The 17,770-nt window shown below is 45.0% G+C and overlaps 1 protein-coding gene across 5 annotated transcripts in view; it reads right to left on the reverse strand.

Moving 5' to 3' along the window:
• Positions 1-3,149: 3,149 nt before the first annotated feature.
• vath (Vacuolar proton pump subunit H) overlaps positions 3,150-17,770 on the reverse strand; it is a 101,634-nt gene continuing 87,013 nt past the window's right edge. For 4 of the 5 annotated variants that reach the window (XM_045693604.2, XM_045693601.2, XM_045693602.2 and 1 more), the window contains one exon: positions 3,156-3,997. In XM_045693604.2, the coding sequence (XP_045549560.1) occupies positions 3,928-3,997 (70 nt within the window). In that variant the 3' untranslated portion in view covers positions 3,156-3,927. Of the gene's footprint in view, positions 3,998-17,770 lie in introns of all 5 variants that reach the window. The other variant, NM_001140003.1, reaches the window with a different exon arrangement.

The raw sequence follows: 17,770 nt of genomic DNA on the forward strand, positions 1-17,770 counted from the left end.
ACAGCCCCTCACAACAGACCAGTGGCTCTATACTGGTTCCCAGCAGTACAGACAGCCCCTCACAACAGACCAGTGGCTTTATACTGGTCCCCAGCAGTACAGACAGCCCCTCACAACAGACCAGTGGCTTTATACTGGTCCCCAGCAGTACAGACAGGCCCTCACAACAGACCAGTGGCTTTATACTGGTCCCCAGCAGTACAGACAGCCCCTCACAACAGACCAGTGGCTTTATACTGGTTCCCAGCAGTACAGACAGCCCCTCACAACAGACCAGTGGCTCTATACTGGTTCCCAGCAGTACAGACAGCCCCTCACAACAGACCAGTGGCTCTATACTGGTTCCCAGCAGTACAGACAGCCCCTCACAACAGACCAGTGGCTTTATACTGGTCCCCAGCAGTACAGACAGCCCCTCACAACAGACCAGTGGCTTTATACTGGTCCCCAGCAGTACAGACAGGCCCTCACAACAGACCAGTGGCTTTATACTGGTCCCCAGCAGTACAGACAGCCCCTCACAACAGACCAGTGGCTTTATACTGGTTCCCAGCAGTACAGACAGCCCCTCACAACAGACCAGTGGCTCTATACTGGTCCCCAGCAGTACAGACAGCCCCTCACAACAGACCAGTGGCTTTACACTGGTTCCCAGCAGTACAGACAGCCCCTCACAACAGACCAGTGGCTCTATACTGGTTCCCAGCAGTACAGACAGCCCCTCACAACAGACCAGTGGCTTTATACTGGTCCCCAGCAGTACAGACAGGCCCTCACAACAGACCAGTGGCTTTATACTGGTTCCCAGCAGTACAGACAGCCCCTCACAACAGACCAGTGGCTCTATACTGGTTCCCAGCAGTACAGACAGCCCCTCACAACAGACCAGTGGCTTTATACTGGTCCCCAGCAGTACAGACAGGCCCTCACAACAGACCAGTGGCTTCATACTGGTCCCCAGCAGTACAGACAGCCCCTCACAACAGACCAGTGGCTTTATACTGGTTCCCAGCAGTACAGACAGCCCCTCACAACAGACCAGTGGCTCTATACTGGTCCCCAGCAGTACAGACAGCCCCTCACAACAGACCAGTGGCTTTATACTGGTTCCCAGCAGTACAGACAGCCCCTCACAACAGACCAGTGGCTCTATACTGGTTCCCAGCAGTACAGACAGCCCCTCACAACAGACCCGTGGCTTTATACTGGTTCCCAGCAGTACAGACAGGCCTTCACAACAGACCAGTGGCTCTATACTGGTCCCCAGCAGTACAGACAGGCCCTCACAACAGACCAGTGGCTTTATACTGGTCCCCAGCAGTACAGACAGCCCCTCACAACAGACCAGTGGCTTTCTCTCTAATTCTCTTTCTCCTTCTTTCTTTCTCTCTCTCGGAGGACCTGAGTCCTTGTACCATGCCTCAGGACTACCTGGCTTGATGACTCCTTGCTGTCCCCAGTTCACCTGGCCATGCTGCTGCTCCAGTTCCAACTGTTCTGCCTGCAGCTATGGAACCCTGACCTGTTCACCGGACGTGCTACCTGTCCCAGACCTGTTGTCCCAGACCTGCTGGAACCCTGACCTATTCACCGGACGTGCTACCTGTCCCAGACCTGCTGTTTTCAACTCTCTAGAGACAACAGGAGCGGTAGAGATACTCTCAAAGATCGGCTATGAAAAAGCCAACTGACACTTACTCTTGTGTTACTGACTTGTTGCACCCTCGACAACTACTATGATTATTATTATTTGACAATGCTGGTCATTTATGAACATTTGAACATCTAGGCCATGTGCTGTTATAATCTCCACCCGGCACAGCCAGAAGAGGACTGGCCACCCCTCATAGCCTGGTTCCTCTCTAGGTTTCTTCCTAGGTTTTGGCCTTTCTAGGTAGTTTTTCCTAGCAACCGTGCATCTACACCTGCATTGCTTGCTGTTTGGGGTTTTAGGCTGGGTTTCTGTACAGCACTTTGAGATATCAGCTGATGTAAAAAGGGCTATATAAATTTGATTTCATTCATACTGGTCCCCAGCAGTACAGACAGCCCCTCACAACAGACCAGTGGCTTTATACTGGTTCCCAGCAGTACAGACAGGCCCTCACAACAGACCAGTGGCTTTATACTGGTCCCCAGCAGTACAGACAGGCCCTCACAACAGACCAGTGGCTCTATACTGGTCCCCAGCAGTACAGACAGGCCCTCACAACAGACCAGTGGCTTTATACTGGTCCCCAGCAGCACAGACAGCCCCTCACAACAGACCAGTGGCTTTATACTGGTTCCCAGCAGTACAGACAGCCCCTCACAACAGACCAGTGGCTCTATACTGGTCCCCAGCAGCACAGACAGCCCCTCACAACAGACCAGTGGCTCTATACTGGTCCCCAGCAGTACAGACAGGCCCTCACAACAGACCAGTGGCTTTATACTGGTCCCCAGCAGTACAGACAGGCCCTCACAACAGACCAGTGGTTCTATACTGGTTCCCCAGCAGCACAGACAGCCTCCAATTCTCTAATGGAGAGAACTCTGTCCTGAAAGAACTTGTTGTTCTGAGGCTCATCGATAGGCTCTGTATATACAAACACCATGCTCTACCAACTGAGCCACAAGGGACCAGGTATATATACACGTTTGATCATAGTTACGGTTGCTCTATTACAATATTACTTGTCAACTGCTCTCAGGTCTCCTGCATGTGTGTGAGTTGCAATGTCTGTTTCAGATTTGTATAGGTTTACTCCCAGATGTGGTCAGTTTCTGTTCAGCGGTGATTTTCTTGTAGACGCTCTTCACCAATGTTCACCACCCACACACACACACACACACACACACACACACACACACACACACACACACACACACACACACACACACACACACACACACACACACACACACACACACACACACACACACACACACACACACACACACACACAGCTGAGGTCTAAGTTGCCATGGGGATGCCTACCCAGTGGTCCAATGTTTGACAGAATGTTAATAAGGACCTTCAGGTTTCAATGGCCTACAGATTCATATACACACATCTTAAACTAACCAAGGCACTTCATAAAATAATATAATTAACGGTAAATGAGCCATGCCTGCAGGCAACAAACAGACGCAGTGAAGAAACAGTCTACCAGTCCTTCTAGATTACACTTTATTGGAATGCATACTCATAACGTTTTAACAACACATAAGTAACTTTATCAATTTTACATTTATCACAACATCAAGTACTACTCAAATCACTGACATCACTTAGCTGTGAGGTCACTTCACATAATATCATTAATAAACCACAAGCAGGAAATCAAGCTACAGTCAGTAGAGAGGAGACCAGAGGAGAGGAGACCAGAGGAGAGGAGACCAGAGGAGAGGAGAGAGAACAGAGGAGACGAGAGAGACCAGAGAGGAGGAGACCAGAGGAGACAACAGAAGGGTAGAGAACAGAGGAGACGAGAGGAGAAGAGAGAGACCAGAGGAGAAGAGAGAGACCAGAGAAAAGGAGAAGAGACCAGAGGAGACAACAGAAGGGTAGAGAACAGAGGAAAAGAAAACAGGACATGTACATGTAAGTAGAGCCACACATTTTAACTCATCATGACATAAACTGGACTGTTAATTTCATTGGACGACACACACACAGTCAGCCAGTAACACACTCAGTCAGCCAGTAACACACTCAGTCAGCCAGTAACACACACAGTCAGCCAGTAACACACACAGTCAACCAATAACACACTCAGTCAACCAATAACACACTCAGTCAGCCAGTAACACACTCAGTCAGCCAGTAACACACTCACAGTACAGCCCACTACATGTCTGTATGACCCAGACACCCAGTAGGTTTCATGCAGGGGTCAGGGGTTAGAGTTCAGCTTCTGGCGGCCATGGCCTGTAGTCAGGGGTTCAGGTCCTAACGGCCACAGCCTGTTGCTGCTGCTGGTCTGATGACTGGAGCTGCTTTCCCAGGTACTCCCTGCAGAGGAAAGGAGAACGTTCAATCATGCATAATGTATCTTCCATAATCATTACTATAGTATGGACCAGGTACTCCCTGCAGAGGAAAGGGCAGAGGTCAATCAATAAGACATTCAAATCAGAACAAAAACGTGACATTTAAATTCCTCTTTTTTTATTATTTCACCTTTATTGAACCAGGTCGGCCAGTTGAGAACAAGTCCTTTATTTAACCAGGTCGGCCAGTTGAGAACAAGTTCTCATTTACAACTGCGCCCTGGCCAAGATAAAGCAAAGCAGTGCAAGACAAATAACACAGAGTTACACATAAACAAACATCCAGTCAAATAACACAATAGAAAAGTCTATACAGTGTGTGCAAATGTAGTAAAATCATGGAGGTAAGGCAATAAATAGGCCATAGTGGCGAAATAATTTCAATTTAGCAATTAAACCCTGGAGTGATAGATGTGCAGAAGATGAATGTACAAGTAGAGATATTGGGGTGCAAAGGAGCAAATAAATAAATAAATAAATAAATAAATAAATAACAATATGGGGATGAGGTAGTTGGATGGGCTATTTACAGATGGGCTATGTACAGGTGCAGTGATCAGTAAGCTGCTCTGACAGCTGGTGCTTAAAGCTAGTGAGGGAGATATGAGATATGAATTTGATCATATTACTCCAGTGCTAGCCTCCCTACACTGGCTTCCTGTTAAGGCAAGGGCTGATTTCAAGGTTTTACTGCTAACCTACAAAGCATTACATGGGCTTGCTCCTACCTATCTTTCCGATTTGGTCCTGCCGTACATACCTACACGTACGCTACGGTCACAAGACGCAGGCCTCCTAATTGTCCCTAGAATTTCTAAGCAAACGGCTGGAGGTAGGGCTTTCTCCTATAGAGCTCCATTTTTATGGAATGGTCTGCCTACCAATGTGAGAGACGCAGACTCAGTCTCAACCTTTAAGTCTTTACTGAAGACTTATCTCTTCAGTAGGTCCTATGATTAAGTATAGTCTGGCCCAGGAGTGTGAAGGTGAACGGAAAGGCTGGAGCAACGAACCGCCCTTGCTGTCTCTGCCTTGCCGGTTCCCCTCTTTCCACTGGGATTCTCTGCCTCTAACCCTTTTACAGGGGCTGAGTCACTGGCCTACTGGTGTTCTTCCATGCCGTCCATGGGAGGGGTGCGTCACTTGAGTGGGTTGAGTCACTGACGTGGTCTTCCTGTCTGGGTTGGCGCCCCCCCCCCTTGGGTTGTGCCATGGCGGAGATCGTTGTGGGCTATACTCGGCCTTGTTTTAGGACGGTAAGTTGGTGGTTGGAGACATCCCTCTAGTGGTGTGGGGGCTGTGCTTTGGCAAAGTGGGTGGGGTTATATCCTGCCTGTTTGGCCCTGTCCGGGGGTATCATCGGATGGGGCCACAGTGTCTTCTGATCCCTCCTGTCTGAGCCTCCAGTATTTATGCTGCAGTAGTTTATGTGTCGGGGGGCTAGGGTCAGTCTGTTACATCTGGAGTATTTCTCGTCTTATCCGGTGTCCTGTGTGTATTAAAACATGCTCTCTCTAATTCTCTCTTTCCCTCTTTCTGTCTTTCTCTCGGAGGACCTGAGCCCTAGGACCATGCCTCAGGACTACCTGGTATGATGACTCCTTGCTGTCCCCAGTCCACCTGGCCGTGCTGCTGCTCCAGTTTCAACTGTTCTGCCTGCGGCTATGGAACCCTGACCTGTTCACCGGACGTGCTTGTTGCACCCTCGACAACTACTATGATTATTATTATTTGACCATGCTGGTCATTTATGAACATTTTAACATTTTAACATCTTGACCATGTTCTGTTATAATATCCACCCTGCACAGCCAGAAGAGGACTGGCCACCCCTCATAGCCTGGTTCCTCTCTAGGTTTCTTCCTAGGTTTTTGGCCTTTCTAGGGAGTTTTTCCTAGGGAGTTTTTCCTAGCCACCGTGCTTCTTTCACATGCTTTGCTTGCTGTTTGGGGTTTTAGGCTGGGTTTCTGTACAGCACTTTGAGAATATCAGCTGATGTACGAAGGGCTATATAAAAATAAATTTGAACTTTGATTTGATATAACGTTTACATTGTCAGGATATGTTACTGGGGGAGAGAGGGTAATGTATAACGTTTACATTGTCAGGACATGTTCTTGTTAGCCATCAGGGATCTTCTAGGAGGAGAAGAGACACAGTCTGGTATCAATAACCATGACAGCCTTGAGTTGGGGAGGAGTGAGCACTTTGGGGTAGAGGTCAGGTCAGATGAAGTGAAGAAGAACAGATATCACTAAGGTTCTGCATTGGCTGTTCGGTTGTGGAGGAGGAGACTCAGCCTAGGAGAAAGGGTTAAATATCAGTGCTTGTGTGAAATGTTTTTTGTCTGAATTACAGCTGTAACGACCCTTTGGGAAGAATTAAACTTGGTTAAGCTTCTCTAGTGTCCGTGAGTTATTTACTCTGAAAAATAAGAACCTAACACTAGCAAAGACTTATAGATGACCTGGAGCCAGTGGGTTTGGCGACGGATATGTGGTGAGGGGCAGCCAACAAGAGCATACAGGTCGCAGTGGTGGGTAGTATATGGGGCTTTGGTGACAAAACAAATGGCATTGTGATAGACTGCATCCAGTTTGCTGAGTGGAGTGTTGGAGGCTATTTTATAGATGACATCGCCGAAGTCAAGGATCGGTAGGATAGTCAGTTTTACGAGGGTATGTTTAGCAACATGAGTGAAGGATGCTTTGTTGCAAAATAGGAAGCCAATTCTAGATTTAACTTTGGATTGGAGATGCTTAATGTGAGTCTGGAAGGGGAGTTTACAGTCCAACCATACACCTAGGTATTTGCAGTTGTCCACATATTCTAAGTCAGAACCGTCCAGAGTAGTGATGCTAGACGTGCGGGCAGCGATCGGTTGAATAGCATGCATTCAATTTTACTTGCATTTAAGAGCAGTTGGAGGCCATGGAAGGAGTGTTGTATGGCATTGAAGCTCGTCTGGAGGTTTGTTAACGCAGTGTCCAAAGAATTTTATTTTAACTTTATTTAACTAGGCAAGTCAGTTAAGAACAAATTCTTATTTTCAGTGACGGCCTACGAACAGAAGGGCCAGCAAATCAAATCAAAGTTTATTTGTCACGTACGCCGAATACAACAGGTGTAGACCTTACAGTGAAATGCTTACTTACAGGCTCTAACCAATAGTGCGAAAAAAAGGTGTGTGTGTGTGTGTGTGTAGGTAAGTAAAGAAATAAAACAACAGTAAAAAGACATTTAAAAATAAGAGTAGCAAGGCTATATACAGACACCGGTTAGTCAGGCTGATTGAGGTAGTATGTACATGTAGATATGGTTAAAGTGACTATGCATATATGATGAAAAGAGAGTAGCGTAAAAAGAGGGGTTGGCGGGTGGTGGGACACAATGCAGAGAGACCGGTTAGCCAATGTGCGGGAGCACTGGTTGGTCGGCCCAATTGAGGTAGTATGTACATGAATGTATAGTTAAAGTGACTATGCATATATGATAAACAGAGAGTAGCAGCAGCGTAAAATAGGGGTTGGGGGGGGGGGGGCACACAATGTAAATTGTCCGGGTAACCATTGGTTACCTGTTCAGGAGTCTTATGGCTTGGGGGTAAAAACTATTGAGAAGCCTTTTTGTCCTAGACTTGGCACTCCGGTACCGCTTGCCATGCGGTAGCAGAGAGAACAGTCTATGACTGGGGTGGCTGGGGTCTTTGACAATTTTTAGGGCCTTCCTCTGACACCGCCTGATGTAGAGGTCCTGGATGGCAGGCAGCTTAGCCCCAGTGATGTACTAGACTGTACACACTACCCTCTGTAGTGCCTTGCGGTCGGAGGCCGAGCAGTTGCCGTACCAGGCAGTGATGCAACCAGTCAGGATGCTCTCGATGGTGCAGCTGTAGAACCTTTTAAGGATCTCAGGACCCATGCCAAATCTTTTTAGTTTCCTGAGGGGGAATAGGCTTTGTCGTGCCCTCTTCACGACTGTCTTGGTGTGTTTGGACCATTGTAGTTTGTTGTTGATGTGGACACCAAGGAATTTGAAGCTCTCAACCTGCTCCACTACAGCCCCGTTGATGAGAATGGGGGCGTGCTCGGTCCTCCTTTTCCTGTAGTCTACAATCATCTCCTTAGTCTTGGTTACGTTGAGGGATAGGTTGTTATTCTGGCACCACCCGGCCAGATCTCTGACCTCCTCCCTATAGGCTGTAGAGGTCGACCGATTAATCGGAATGGCCGATTAATTAGGGCCGATTTCAAGTTTTCATTACAACTGGTAATCGGTATTTTTGGCCACCGATTTGCCTTTTTTTTTTTACATCTTTATTTAACTAGGCAAGTCAGATTAAGAACATATTCTTATTTACAATGCCTAGAAACGGGGGTTAACCTCTATGGGCTAGGTGGGACGCTAGCGTCCCACCCACTCAGCAGCCAGTGGAATCCTGTGGCGGGCTATTCAAAATCCTTCGAAATACTATTTCTTCCATTTTTCAAACATATGACTATTTTGCAGCTATTTAAAGACAAGACTCTCATTAATCTAACCACACTGTCCGATTTCAAAAAGGCTTTGCGGTGAAAACATAGATTATAATAATCTGAGGACAACGTCCCGCAAACAAGCATTAGAGTAGCATTTCCCAACCAAACATTAGCGTCACTAAAGTCAGAAATAGCAATAAAATAATCAATTACCTTTGAAGATCTTCTTCTTTTGGTGATATAAAAGGCCCAATCTTCACAATAAATGGTCGTTTGTTCTATCAAATCCATTTTTATAGCATAACACGAAACATTTCCGAACCGGCTAGTGTCATGAATTCTGATTCCTTCAACTTTGGCCGAAGCATTCGATGTAATTACTCCCGCTAAACTGACGTTTATCCAGTCATGGTTAGCTTTGTTGCAATCTCCTGTTTGCCAGTAACACAACCATACTTGATTGTTCTTTTTGCGGGACGTATTGACCGAAAATACCTGATTCGAACACACCTAACAATGACCTCCTTGCGCGCCAATGATATGACCAGTGCTTCGTTGATTGACTGTATTTCGGACCAATCACCACTGATCGTCTTGAAATCTACCTTGGCAGATAGCCAATGAGCTAAGGTAAACGCCAGTATGAAATGGTAATACCCTGAATGACCAGCTCTTGAACGAAAGCCGTGCGTAACGCAGCCATTCGCCATTGAAACTTCCAGCCGCCGGAGCCACATCTGTTTGCGCGCAGCAGTTTTGAGTAGAGATATTTTCCAGCTATTTTATCGTTATAATTATGGCTAGTAAATCTGTAAAATCTAAGGCTAAGTCCGGGTATACAGATGTACAAGACATAATAGATGAAATAGATAGAGATAGTGAAACGGAGCTTCTTGAAGAAGAATCTGATTTTGAGTCCAGTGTGGACTCGGAATTTGAGGACATGTTTCTGCATGGAAAGGACGCGATTTTGGACGGGTGAGTAATATCAAATGTTGATAATATCAAATGTTATTCTTTTGAGTTGTTTGGAGATATATATATATTATTTTGTATGTATTTATTTGACATATATATGTAATGAACTGTGTGAAACACATGGCTAAACATTATGAGTGCGTGTCTGTGTCTGTATATATTAGATACATGTACAAAAATATGTATTTTATCTAGACATGGCCTTTCCAACTCTGTATATAATCTCTGTATATCTAAAATATTTTTTCCATGTATTTTATCTAGACATTGGTTTCACAACTCTATATATAATCTGTCTGTATATATAAAATATGTTTTCCATGTATTTTATCTAGACATTGGTTTCACAACTCTATATATAATCTGTCTGTATATATAAAATATGTTTTCCATGTATTTTATCTAGACATTGGTTTCACAACTCTATATATAATCTGTCTGTATATATAAAATATGTTTTCCATGTATTTTATCTAGACATTGGTTTCACAACTCTATATATAATCTGTCTGTATATATAAAATATTTTTTCCATGTATTTTATCTAGACATTGGTTTCACAACTCTATATATAATCTGTGTGTCTGTGTCTTCACAGTCCTTCTGATTCTGATTGGGAGCCCCCACTGCCAAGGTGCCCATCCCCCACAGGAGCTGGTTCATCTAGCCGGACCCCTGCTGTCTCCGGCTCCACACCTACCCCCACCCGGCCAGGTGTGAAGTCTGTGACAAAGAAGAGGAGATGGGGCAAAGCTAAGCCAGCAATCAGAGAGGAGGAGGGTCGTTGGCACTCTGTGACGGTGGACGTTGTGGGCCCACCACCTCCAGTATTCAGACCTAAAAGGCCACCAGGACCTCAGCTGGACATGACCTCCAACTACAGCCCCATGCAACTTTTTCAACTGTTTTTTACGTCTGCAGTGATTGATTCCCTTGTCTTGAACACTAATAAATATGGTGCAAAGAAGCAGGCAGGCAAAAAAGATGCATGGAAGCCTATTTCCATGACAGATATTTTCTGTTATTTATCTATGGTCATGTACATGGGTCTAGTCAAGCTGAAAACCCTGAAACAGTATTGGAAAACTGCACCCCTCTATCAACTGCCTTTCCCCTCCACTGTCATGTCGTGTAAAAGGTTTCTGACAATCTCACGGGCGCTTCATATTAGTGACCCAGAAGTTGACGGGGACAACGACAAGAAGCGAGGCACAGCAGGGTATGACAGGCTATGCAAAATTAAACCTCTCTACCACAGTATGGTTGAGGCCTGCAAGACCTATTTCCAGCCCGCCCAGAACCTGTCCATAGATGAGAGAATGGTAGCCTCAAAGGCCAGAATCAGCCTAAAACAGTACATGCGTAACAAACCAACTAAATGGGGTTACAAACTGTTTGTTTTGGCTGATTCTGCGTGTGCATACACGTGCAATTTTTTTGTTTATGAGGGGAAGAGCAGTTGTGCGACCGGTAAGGGACTCAGCTATGACTCTGTCATGGCATTATTAGATTTTCAACTGCTGGGGAAGGGCTACAAACTGTTTGTGGACAATTTCTACACAAGCCCTACCCTGTTCACAGACCTGAGGAGGTTGGATATGTGGGCTTGTGGCACCATTCGGCCCAACAGAGTGGGCTTTCCTAAAACCAAGGTGAACGACATGCCTAAGCGGGCTGAGCGGGGTACCATGCGGTGGATCCGTGAAGATGGCCTTCTCTTTGTCAAGTGGATGGATACCAGGGAGGTGGTCATGTGCTCCAGTATCCACAAGTCCTTCAGTGGAGATCAGGTCATCAGGCGTGTGAAGGACGCTACTGGGGCATGGACAGCCAAAACTGTCCCCATTCCTGCAGCCATCAAAGACTATAACAAGAGCATGGGGGGTGTAGACCTGTCGGATGCACTTATAGGCTACTATAATGTGCTACACAAGACAATGAAATGGTACAATACTTTTTTTTATCATTTTATCGACATTGCTGTTGTCAATTCATTTATCATGCAGAAGGAAATGGCCAACAGCTGTGGAAAGCCCCCCATCTCACAGCTAGCCTTCCGAGAGCTGCTAATCCAGGAGCTTGCTGCCTACAGCAAGACCACTGCAGCACCTTCTGTCCCCTCTAGTTCTTCTGCTCCTTCAACCAGTGGTGTTCACCTGCCTAAATTCATCTCTGCAGGCATGAATGTGCCTCAGGGCAAAAAGGGCACAGTGGGGAGGCGACGCTGTGCCCTTTGTCACAGGAAATGCCCCATCACCTGCACTAACTGTTCAGTAACCCTCTGCTTTACAGCAGAAAGAGACTGCTATGGGCCATGGCACAAGCAGCACAATTTTGTGTAGTGGACTGAGGGTCCTCACAATACTGTACATTTAATGTATGTAAATGGTTACCCTTGTAATTAAAATTTTTCAACATTTTATATTTGTATTTTTTTGGTACTTTATTTGAGTGGTGTGTTAGAATATAATTTTTGTATTTTGTATATAGTTTTTACATCAAAATGTATCACTGTACCAATTTGGCCACTTGGGTACATTTGGGTACATTTGTGTGGGACACCTGGATGACTTCATGCTCAATGTCATGTAGCTCGCTCATTCCTGAAGATATGTTTATGAAACTTTTCTCAGATACTGTTGCCCTCTTACATTCTGCATAGAAATTATCCCCAGCATCCTATCTGAATGTTTGGCTGTTCCTTTTCAGTTGAAAGATGGTGCAACAACAATAGAAACCAGAAAACGTATGTTTGTTTCCTTGTATTTTCTTCTACCAGATCTATTGTGTTATATTCTCCTACATTCAATTCACATTTCCACAAACTTCAGAGTGTTTCCTTTCAAATGAAACCAAGAAAATGCATATCCTTGCTACTGGGCCTGAGCTACAGACAGTTAGATTTGGGTATGTCTTTAGGCGGAAATTAAGAGAAGTGGGGGGGTAGCCCTAACAGGTTAACTGCCTTGTTCAGGGGGGATTCGTTTTTGCAACCTTCGGTTACCAGTCCAACGCTCTAACTACCTGCCTTACATTGCACTCCACAAGGATTAACAGGCTGACTACTTGTTACGCGAGGGCAGCAAGAAGCAAAGGTAAGTTGCTAGCTAGCATTAGACTTATAAAAAAACTATCAATCTTAACATAATCACTAGTTAACTACACATGGTTGATGATATTACTAGTTTATCTAACGTGTCCTGCGTTGCATATAATCGATGCGGTGCCTGTTAATTTTCATTGAATCACAGCCTACTTCGACAAACGGGTGTTGATTTAACAAGCGCATTTGCAAAAAAAGTACTGTCGTTGCACCAATGTACCTAACCATAAACATCAATGCCTAACAGGAATATTTAGACTTAGCCACCCGTTAGATAAAATACGGAACGGTTCCGTATGTCACTGAAAGAAAAAAACTTTTGTTTTCGAGATTATAGTTTCCGGATTCGACCATATTAATGACCTAAGGCTCGTATTTGTGTGTGTTTATTATATTATAATTAAGTCTATGATTTGATAGAGCAGTCTGACTGAGCGGTGGTAGGCAGCAGCAGGCTCGTAAGCATTCATTCAAACAGCCCTTCGCTGTGCTTCAAGCATTGCGCTGTTTATGACTTCAACCTGGGTGGGTATAATTTGTGGAACGTTCCAACAGGAATCTATTCCAAAACTTCGTAAATAACTAGGTTTCCAAAAAACAACGCATACAAAGTTGTATAGCGGCAGAATAAGATACCGGGTAGGGAGTGGTCTATTTCATTGCGTTTTTCACTCATCACGTTTATTCCAAAAAATGTCTCTCCTCACATGTCTGTTTGCCTATGGACAAACATTAAGAATAAGCTACGTGGTGAGTTGATGCCTATTCGGCAGCTAGTTAGCTAGGTTTGTATGCGTTGCTACTTTGTATGCATTGTTGGTTGGCAACCTTTTACTTTACGTTTTTTGGAACATATTTCTGTTGGAACGTTCCACAAATTATACCCACCCCTTCAAGCCTGTCAACTCCCAAGATTAGGCTGGTGTAACCGATGTGAAATGGCTAGCTAGTTAGCCGGGTGCACGCTAATAGCGTTTCAAACGTCACTCGCTCTGAGACTTGGAGTAGTTGTTTCCCTTCCTCTGCATGGGTAATGCTGCTTCGAGGGTGGCTGTTGTCGATGTGTTCCTGGTTTGAGCCCAGGTAGGAGCGAGGAGAGGGACGGAAGCTATACTGTTACACTGGCAATACTAAAGTGCCTATAAGAACATCCAATAGTCAAAGGTATATGAAATACAAATCGTATAGAGAGAAATAGTCCTATAATTCCTATAATAACTACAACCTAAAACTTCTTACCTGGGAATATTGAAGACTCATGTTAAAAGGAACCACCAGCTTTCATATGTTCCCATGTTCTGAGCAAGGCACTTAAACATTAGCTTTCTTACATGGCACATATTGCACTTTTACTTTCTTCTCCAACACTTTGTTTTGCATTATTTAAACCAAATTGAACATGTTTCATTATTTATTTGAGGCTAAATTGATTTTATTGATGTATTATATTAAGTTAAAATAAGTGTTCATTCAGTATTGTTGTAATTGTCATTATATATGGCATTATATACTGCCTCTGGCAGTCTCTATGGGGGTACCACAGGGTTCAATTCTTGGGCCAACTCTTTTCTCTGTATACATAAATGATGTCGCTCTTGCTGCTGGTGAATCTCTGATCCACCTCTACGCAGACGACACCATTCTGTACACTTCTGGCCCTTCTTTGGACACTGTGTTAACAACCCTCCAGACGAGCTTCAATGCCATTCAACTCTCCTTCCGTGGTCTCCAACTGCTCCTAAACACAAGTAAAACTAAATGCATGCTCTTCAACCGATCGCTGCCTGCACCTGCCCGCCTGTCCAGCATCACTTCTCTGGACGGTTCGAACTTAGAATTTGTGGACAACTACAAATACCTAGGTGTCTGGTTAGAGTGTAAACTCTCCTTCCAGACTCACATCAATCATCTCCAATCCAAAGTGAAATCTCGAATTGGCTTCCTATTTCGCAACAAAGCATCCTTCACTCATGCTGCCAAACATACCCTCGTAAAACTGACCATCCTACCAATCCTCGACTTCGGCGATGTCATTTACAAAATAGCTTCCAATACCCTACTCAACAAGCTGGATGCAGTCTATCACAGTGCCATCCGTTTTGTCACCAAAGCCCCATATACTACCCACCACTGCGACCTGTACGCTCTCGTTGGCTGGCCTTCGCTTCATAATCGTCGCCAAACACATTGGCTCCAGGTCATCTACAAGACTCTGCTAGGTAAAGTCCCCCCTTATCTCCGCTCACTGGTCACCATAGCAGCACCCACCTGTAGCACGCGCTCCAGCAGGTATATCTCTCTGGTCATCCCTAAAGCCAACTCCTCCTTTGGTCGTCTCTCCTTCCAGTTCTCTGCTGCCAATGACTGGAACGAACTACAAAAATCTCTGAAACTGGAAACACTTATCTCCTTCACTAGCTTTAAGCACCAGCTGTCAGAGCAGCTCACAGATCACTGCACCTGTACATAGCCCATCTATAATTTAGCCCAAACTACTACCTCTTCCCCTACTGTATTTATTTATTTTATTTATTTTGCTCCTTTGCACCATATTATTTATATTTTATCTTTGAACTTTCTTCAAACTACAAATCTACCATTCCAGTGTTTTTCTTGCTATACTTTATTTACTTTGCCACCATGGCATTTTTTTGCCTTTACCTCCCTTATCTCACATCATTTGCTCACATTGTATATAGTCTTATTTTTTTTCTTCTACTGCATCATTGATTGTATGTTGTTTTACTCCATGTGTAACTCTGTGTTTTTGTATGTTGTCGAACTGCTTTGCTTTATCTTGGCCAGGTCGCAATTGTAAATGATAACTTGTTCTCAACTTGCCTACCTGGTTAAATAAAGGTGAAATAAAATAAATAAAAATAAATAAAATATATATATATAATATATATATATATATATATATATATATATAAAGAATCGTCCGATTAATCGGTATCAGCCTTTTTTGGCCCTCCAAAAATCAGTACCGGTATCGGCACTGAAAAATCATAAATCGGTCGACCTCTAATAGGTTGTCTCGTCGTTGTCGGTGATCAGGCCTACCACTGTTGTGTCGTCTGTAAACTTAATGATGGTGTTAGACTCGTGCCTGGCCATGCAGTCATGGGTGAACAGGGAGTATAGGAGGGGACTGAGCATGCACCCCTGGGGAGCTCCAGTGTTGAGGATCAGCGTGGCAGATGTGTTGCTACCTACCCTCACCACCTGGGGGCGGCCCGTCAGGAAGTCCAGGATCCAGTTGCAGAGGGAGGTGTTTAGTCCCAGGTTCCTTAGCTTAGTGATGAGCTTTGAGGGTCCTATGGTGTTGAACGTTGAGCTGTAGTCAATGAATAGCATTCTCACATAGGTGTTCCTTTTGTCCAGGTGGGAAAGGGCAGTGTGGAGTGCAATAGAGATTGCATCATCTGTGGATCTGTTTGGGCGGTATGCAAATTGGAGTGGGTCTAGGGTTCCTGGGATAATGGTGTTGATGTGAGCCATTACCAGCCTTTCAAAGCACTTTATGGCTACGGACGTGAGTGCTACGGGTCTGTAGTCATTTAGGCAGGTTGCCTTTGTGTTCTTGGGCACAGGGACTATGGTGGTCTGCTTGAAGCATGTTGGTATTACAGACTCAATCAGGGACATGTTGAAAATATCAGTGAAGACACCTGCCAGTTGGTCAGCACATGCCCGGAGCACACATCCTGGTAATCCGTCTGGCCCCGCAGCCTTGTGAATGTTGACCTGTTTAAAGGTCTTACTCACGTTGGCTACGGAGAGCGTGATCACACAGTCGTCCGAAACAGCTGATGCTCTCAAGCTTGCCTCGAAGCGAGCATAGAAGTGATTTAGCGCATCTGGTAGGCTCATGTCACTGGGCAGCTCGCGGCTGTGCTTCCCTTTGTAGTCTGTAATTGTTTGCAAGCCCTGCCACATAAGACGAGCGTCGGAGCCGGTGTAGTATGATTCAATCTTAGCTCTGTATTGGAGCTTTGCCTGTTTGATGGTTCGTCACAGAGCAAAGCAGGATTTCTTATAAGCTTCCGGGTTAGAGTCCGGCACCTTGAAAGCGGCAGCTCTACCCTTTAGCTCAGTGCGAATGTTGCCTGTAATCCATGGCTTCTGGTTGGGGTATGTACGTACAGTCACTGTGGGGACGACGTCCTCGATGCACTTATTGATAAAGCCAGTGACTGATGTGATGTACTCAATGCAATCGGAAGAATCCCGGAACATGTTCCAGTCTGTGATAGAAAAACAGTCCTGTAGTTTAGCATCTGCTTCATCTGACTACTTTTTTATAGACCGAGTCACTGGTGCTTCCTGCTTTAATTTTTGCTTGTAAGCAGGAATCAGGAGGATAGAGTTGTGGTCAGATTTGCCAAATGGAGGGCGAGGGAGAGCTTTGTACGCGTCTCTGTGTGTGGAGTACAGGTGATCTAGAATTATTTTCCCTCTGGTTGCACATTTAACATGTTGATATAAATTAGGTAAAACTGATTTAAGTTTCCCTACATTAAAGTCTCCGGCCACTAGGAGCGTCACCTCTGGGTGAGTGGTTTCCTGTTTGCTTATTTCCTTATACAGCTGACTGAGTGCGATCTTAGTGCCAGCATCCGTCTGTGGTGGTAAATAAACAGCCATGAAAAGTATAGATGAAAACTCTCTTGGCAAATAGTGTGGTCTACAGTTTATCATAAGATACTCGAATCAGGCGAGCAAATTCTAGAGACTTTCTTAGATTTGGTGCACCAGCTGTTGTTTACAAATATGCACAGCCCGCTCCCCCTCATCTTAACAGAGTGTGCTGTTCGATCTAGCCGGTGCAGCGTATATCCTGCAGCTGAATATCCATGTCATCCTTCAGCCAGGATTCCATGAAACATAAGATATTACAGTTTTTGATGTCCCGTTGGTAGGATATTCGTGACGGTACCTCGTCTAATTTATTGTCCAATGATTGCACGTTGGCGAGTAATATTGACGGTAACGGCAGCTTTCCCACTCGCCTTCTCCGGATCCTTACGAGGCACCCTGCTCTGTGTCCTCTGTACCTGCGTTTCTTTCTCCTGCCAATGAAGGGGATGTCGGCCTTGTCAGGTGTCTGAAGTACATCCTGTGCATCCTGCTTGTTGTAGAAAAAAATCTTTGTCTAATCCGAGGTGAGTGATCG

This window comes from Salmo salar, chromosome 14 (assembly GCF_965601325.2).
Source record: "Salmo salar chromosome 14, fSalSal1, whole genome shotgun sequence".
NCBI classification, from domain to species: Eukaryota; Metazoa; Chordata; class Actinopteri; order Salmoniformes; family Salmonidae; genus Salmo; species Salmo salar.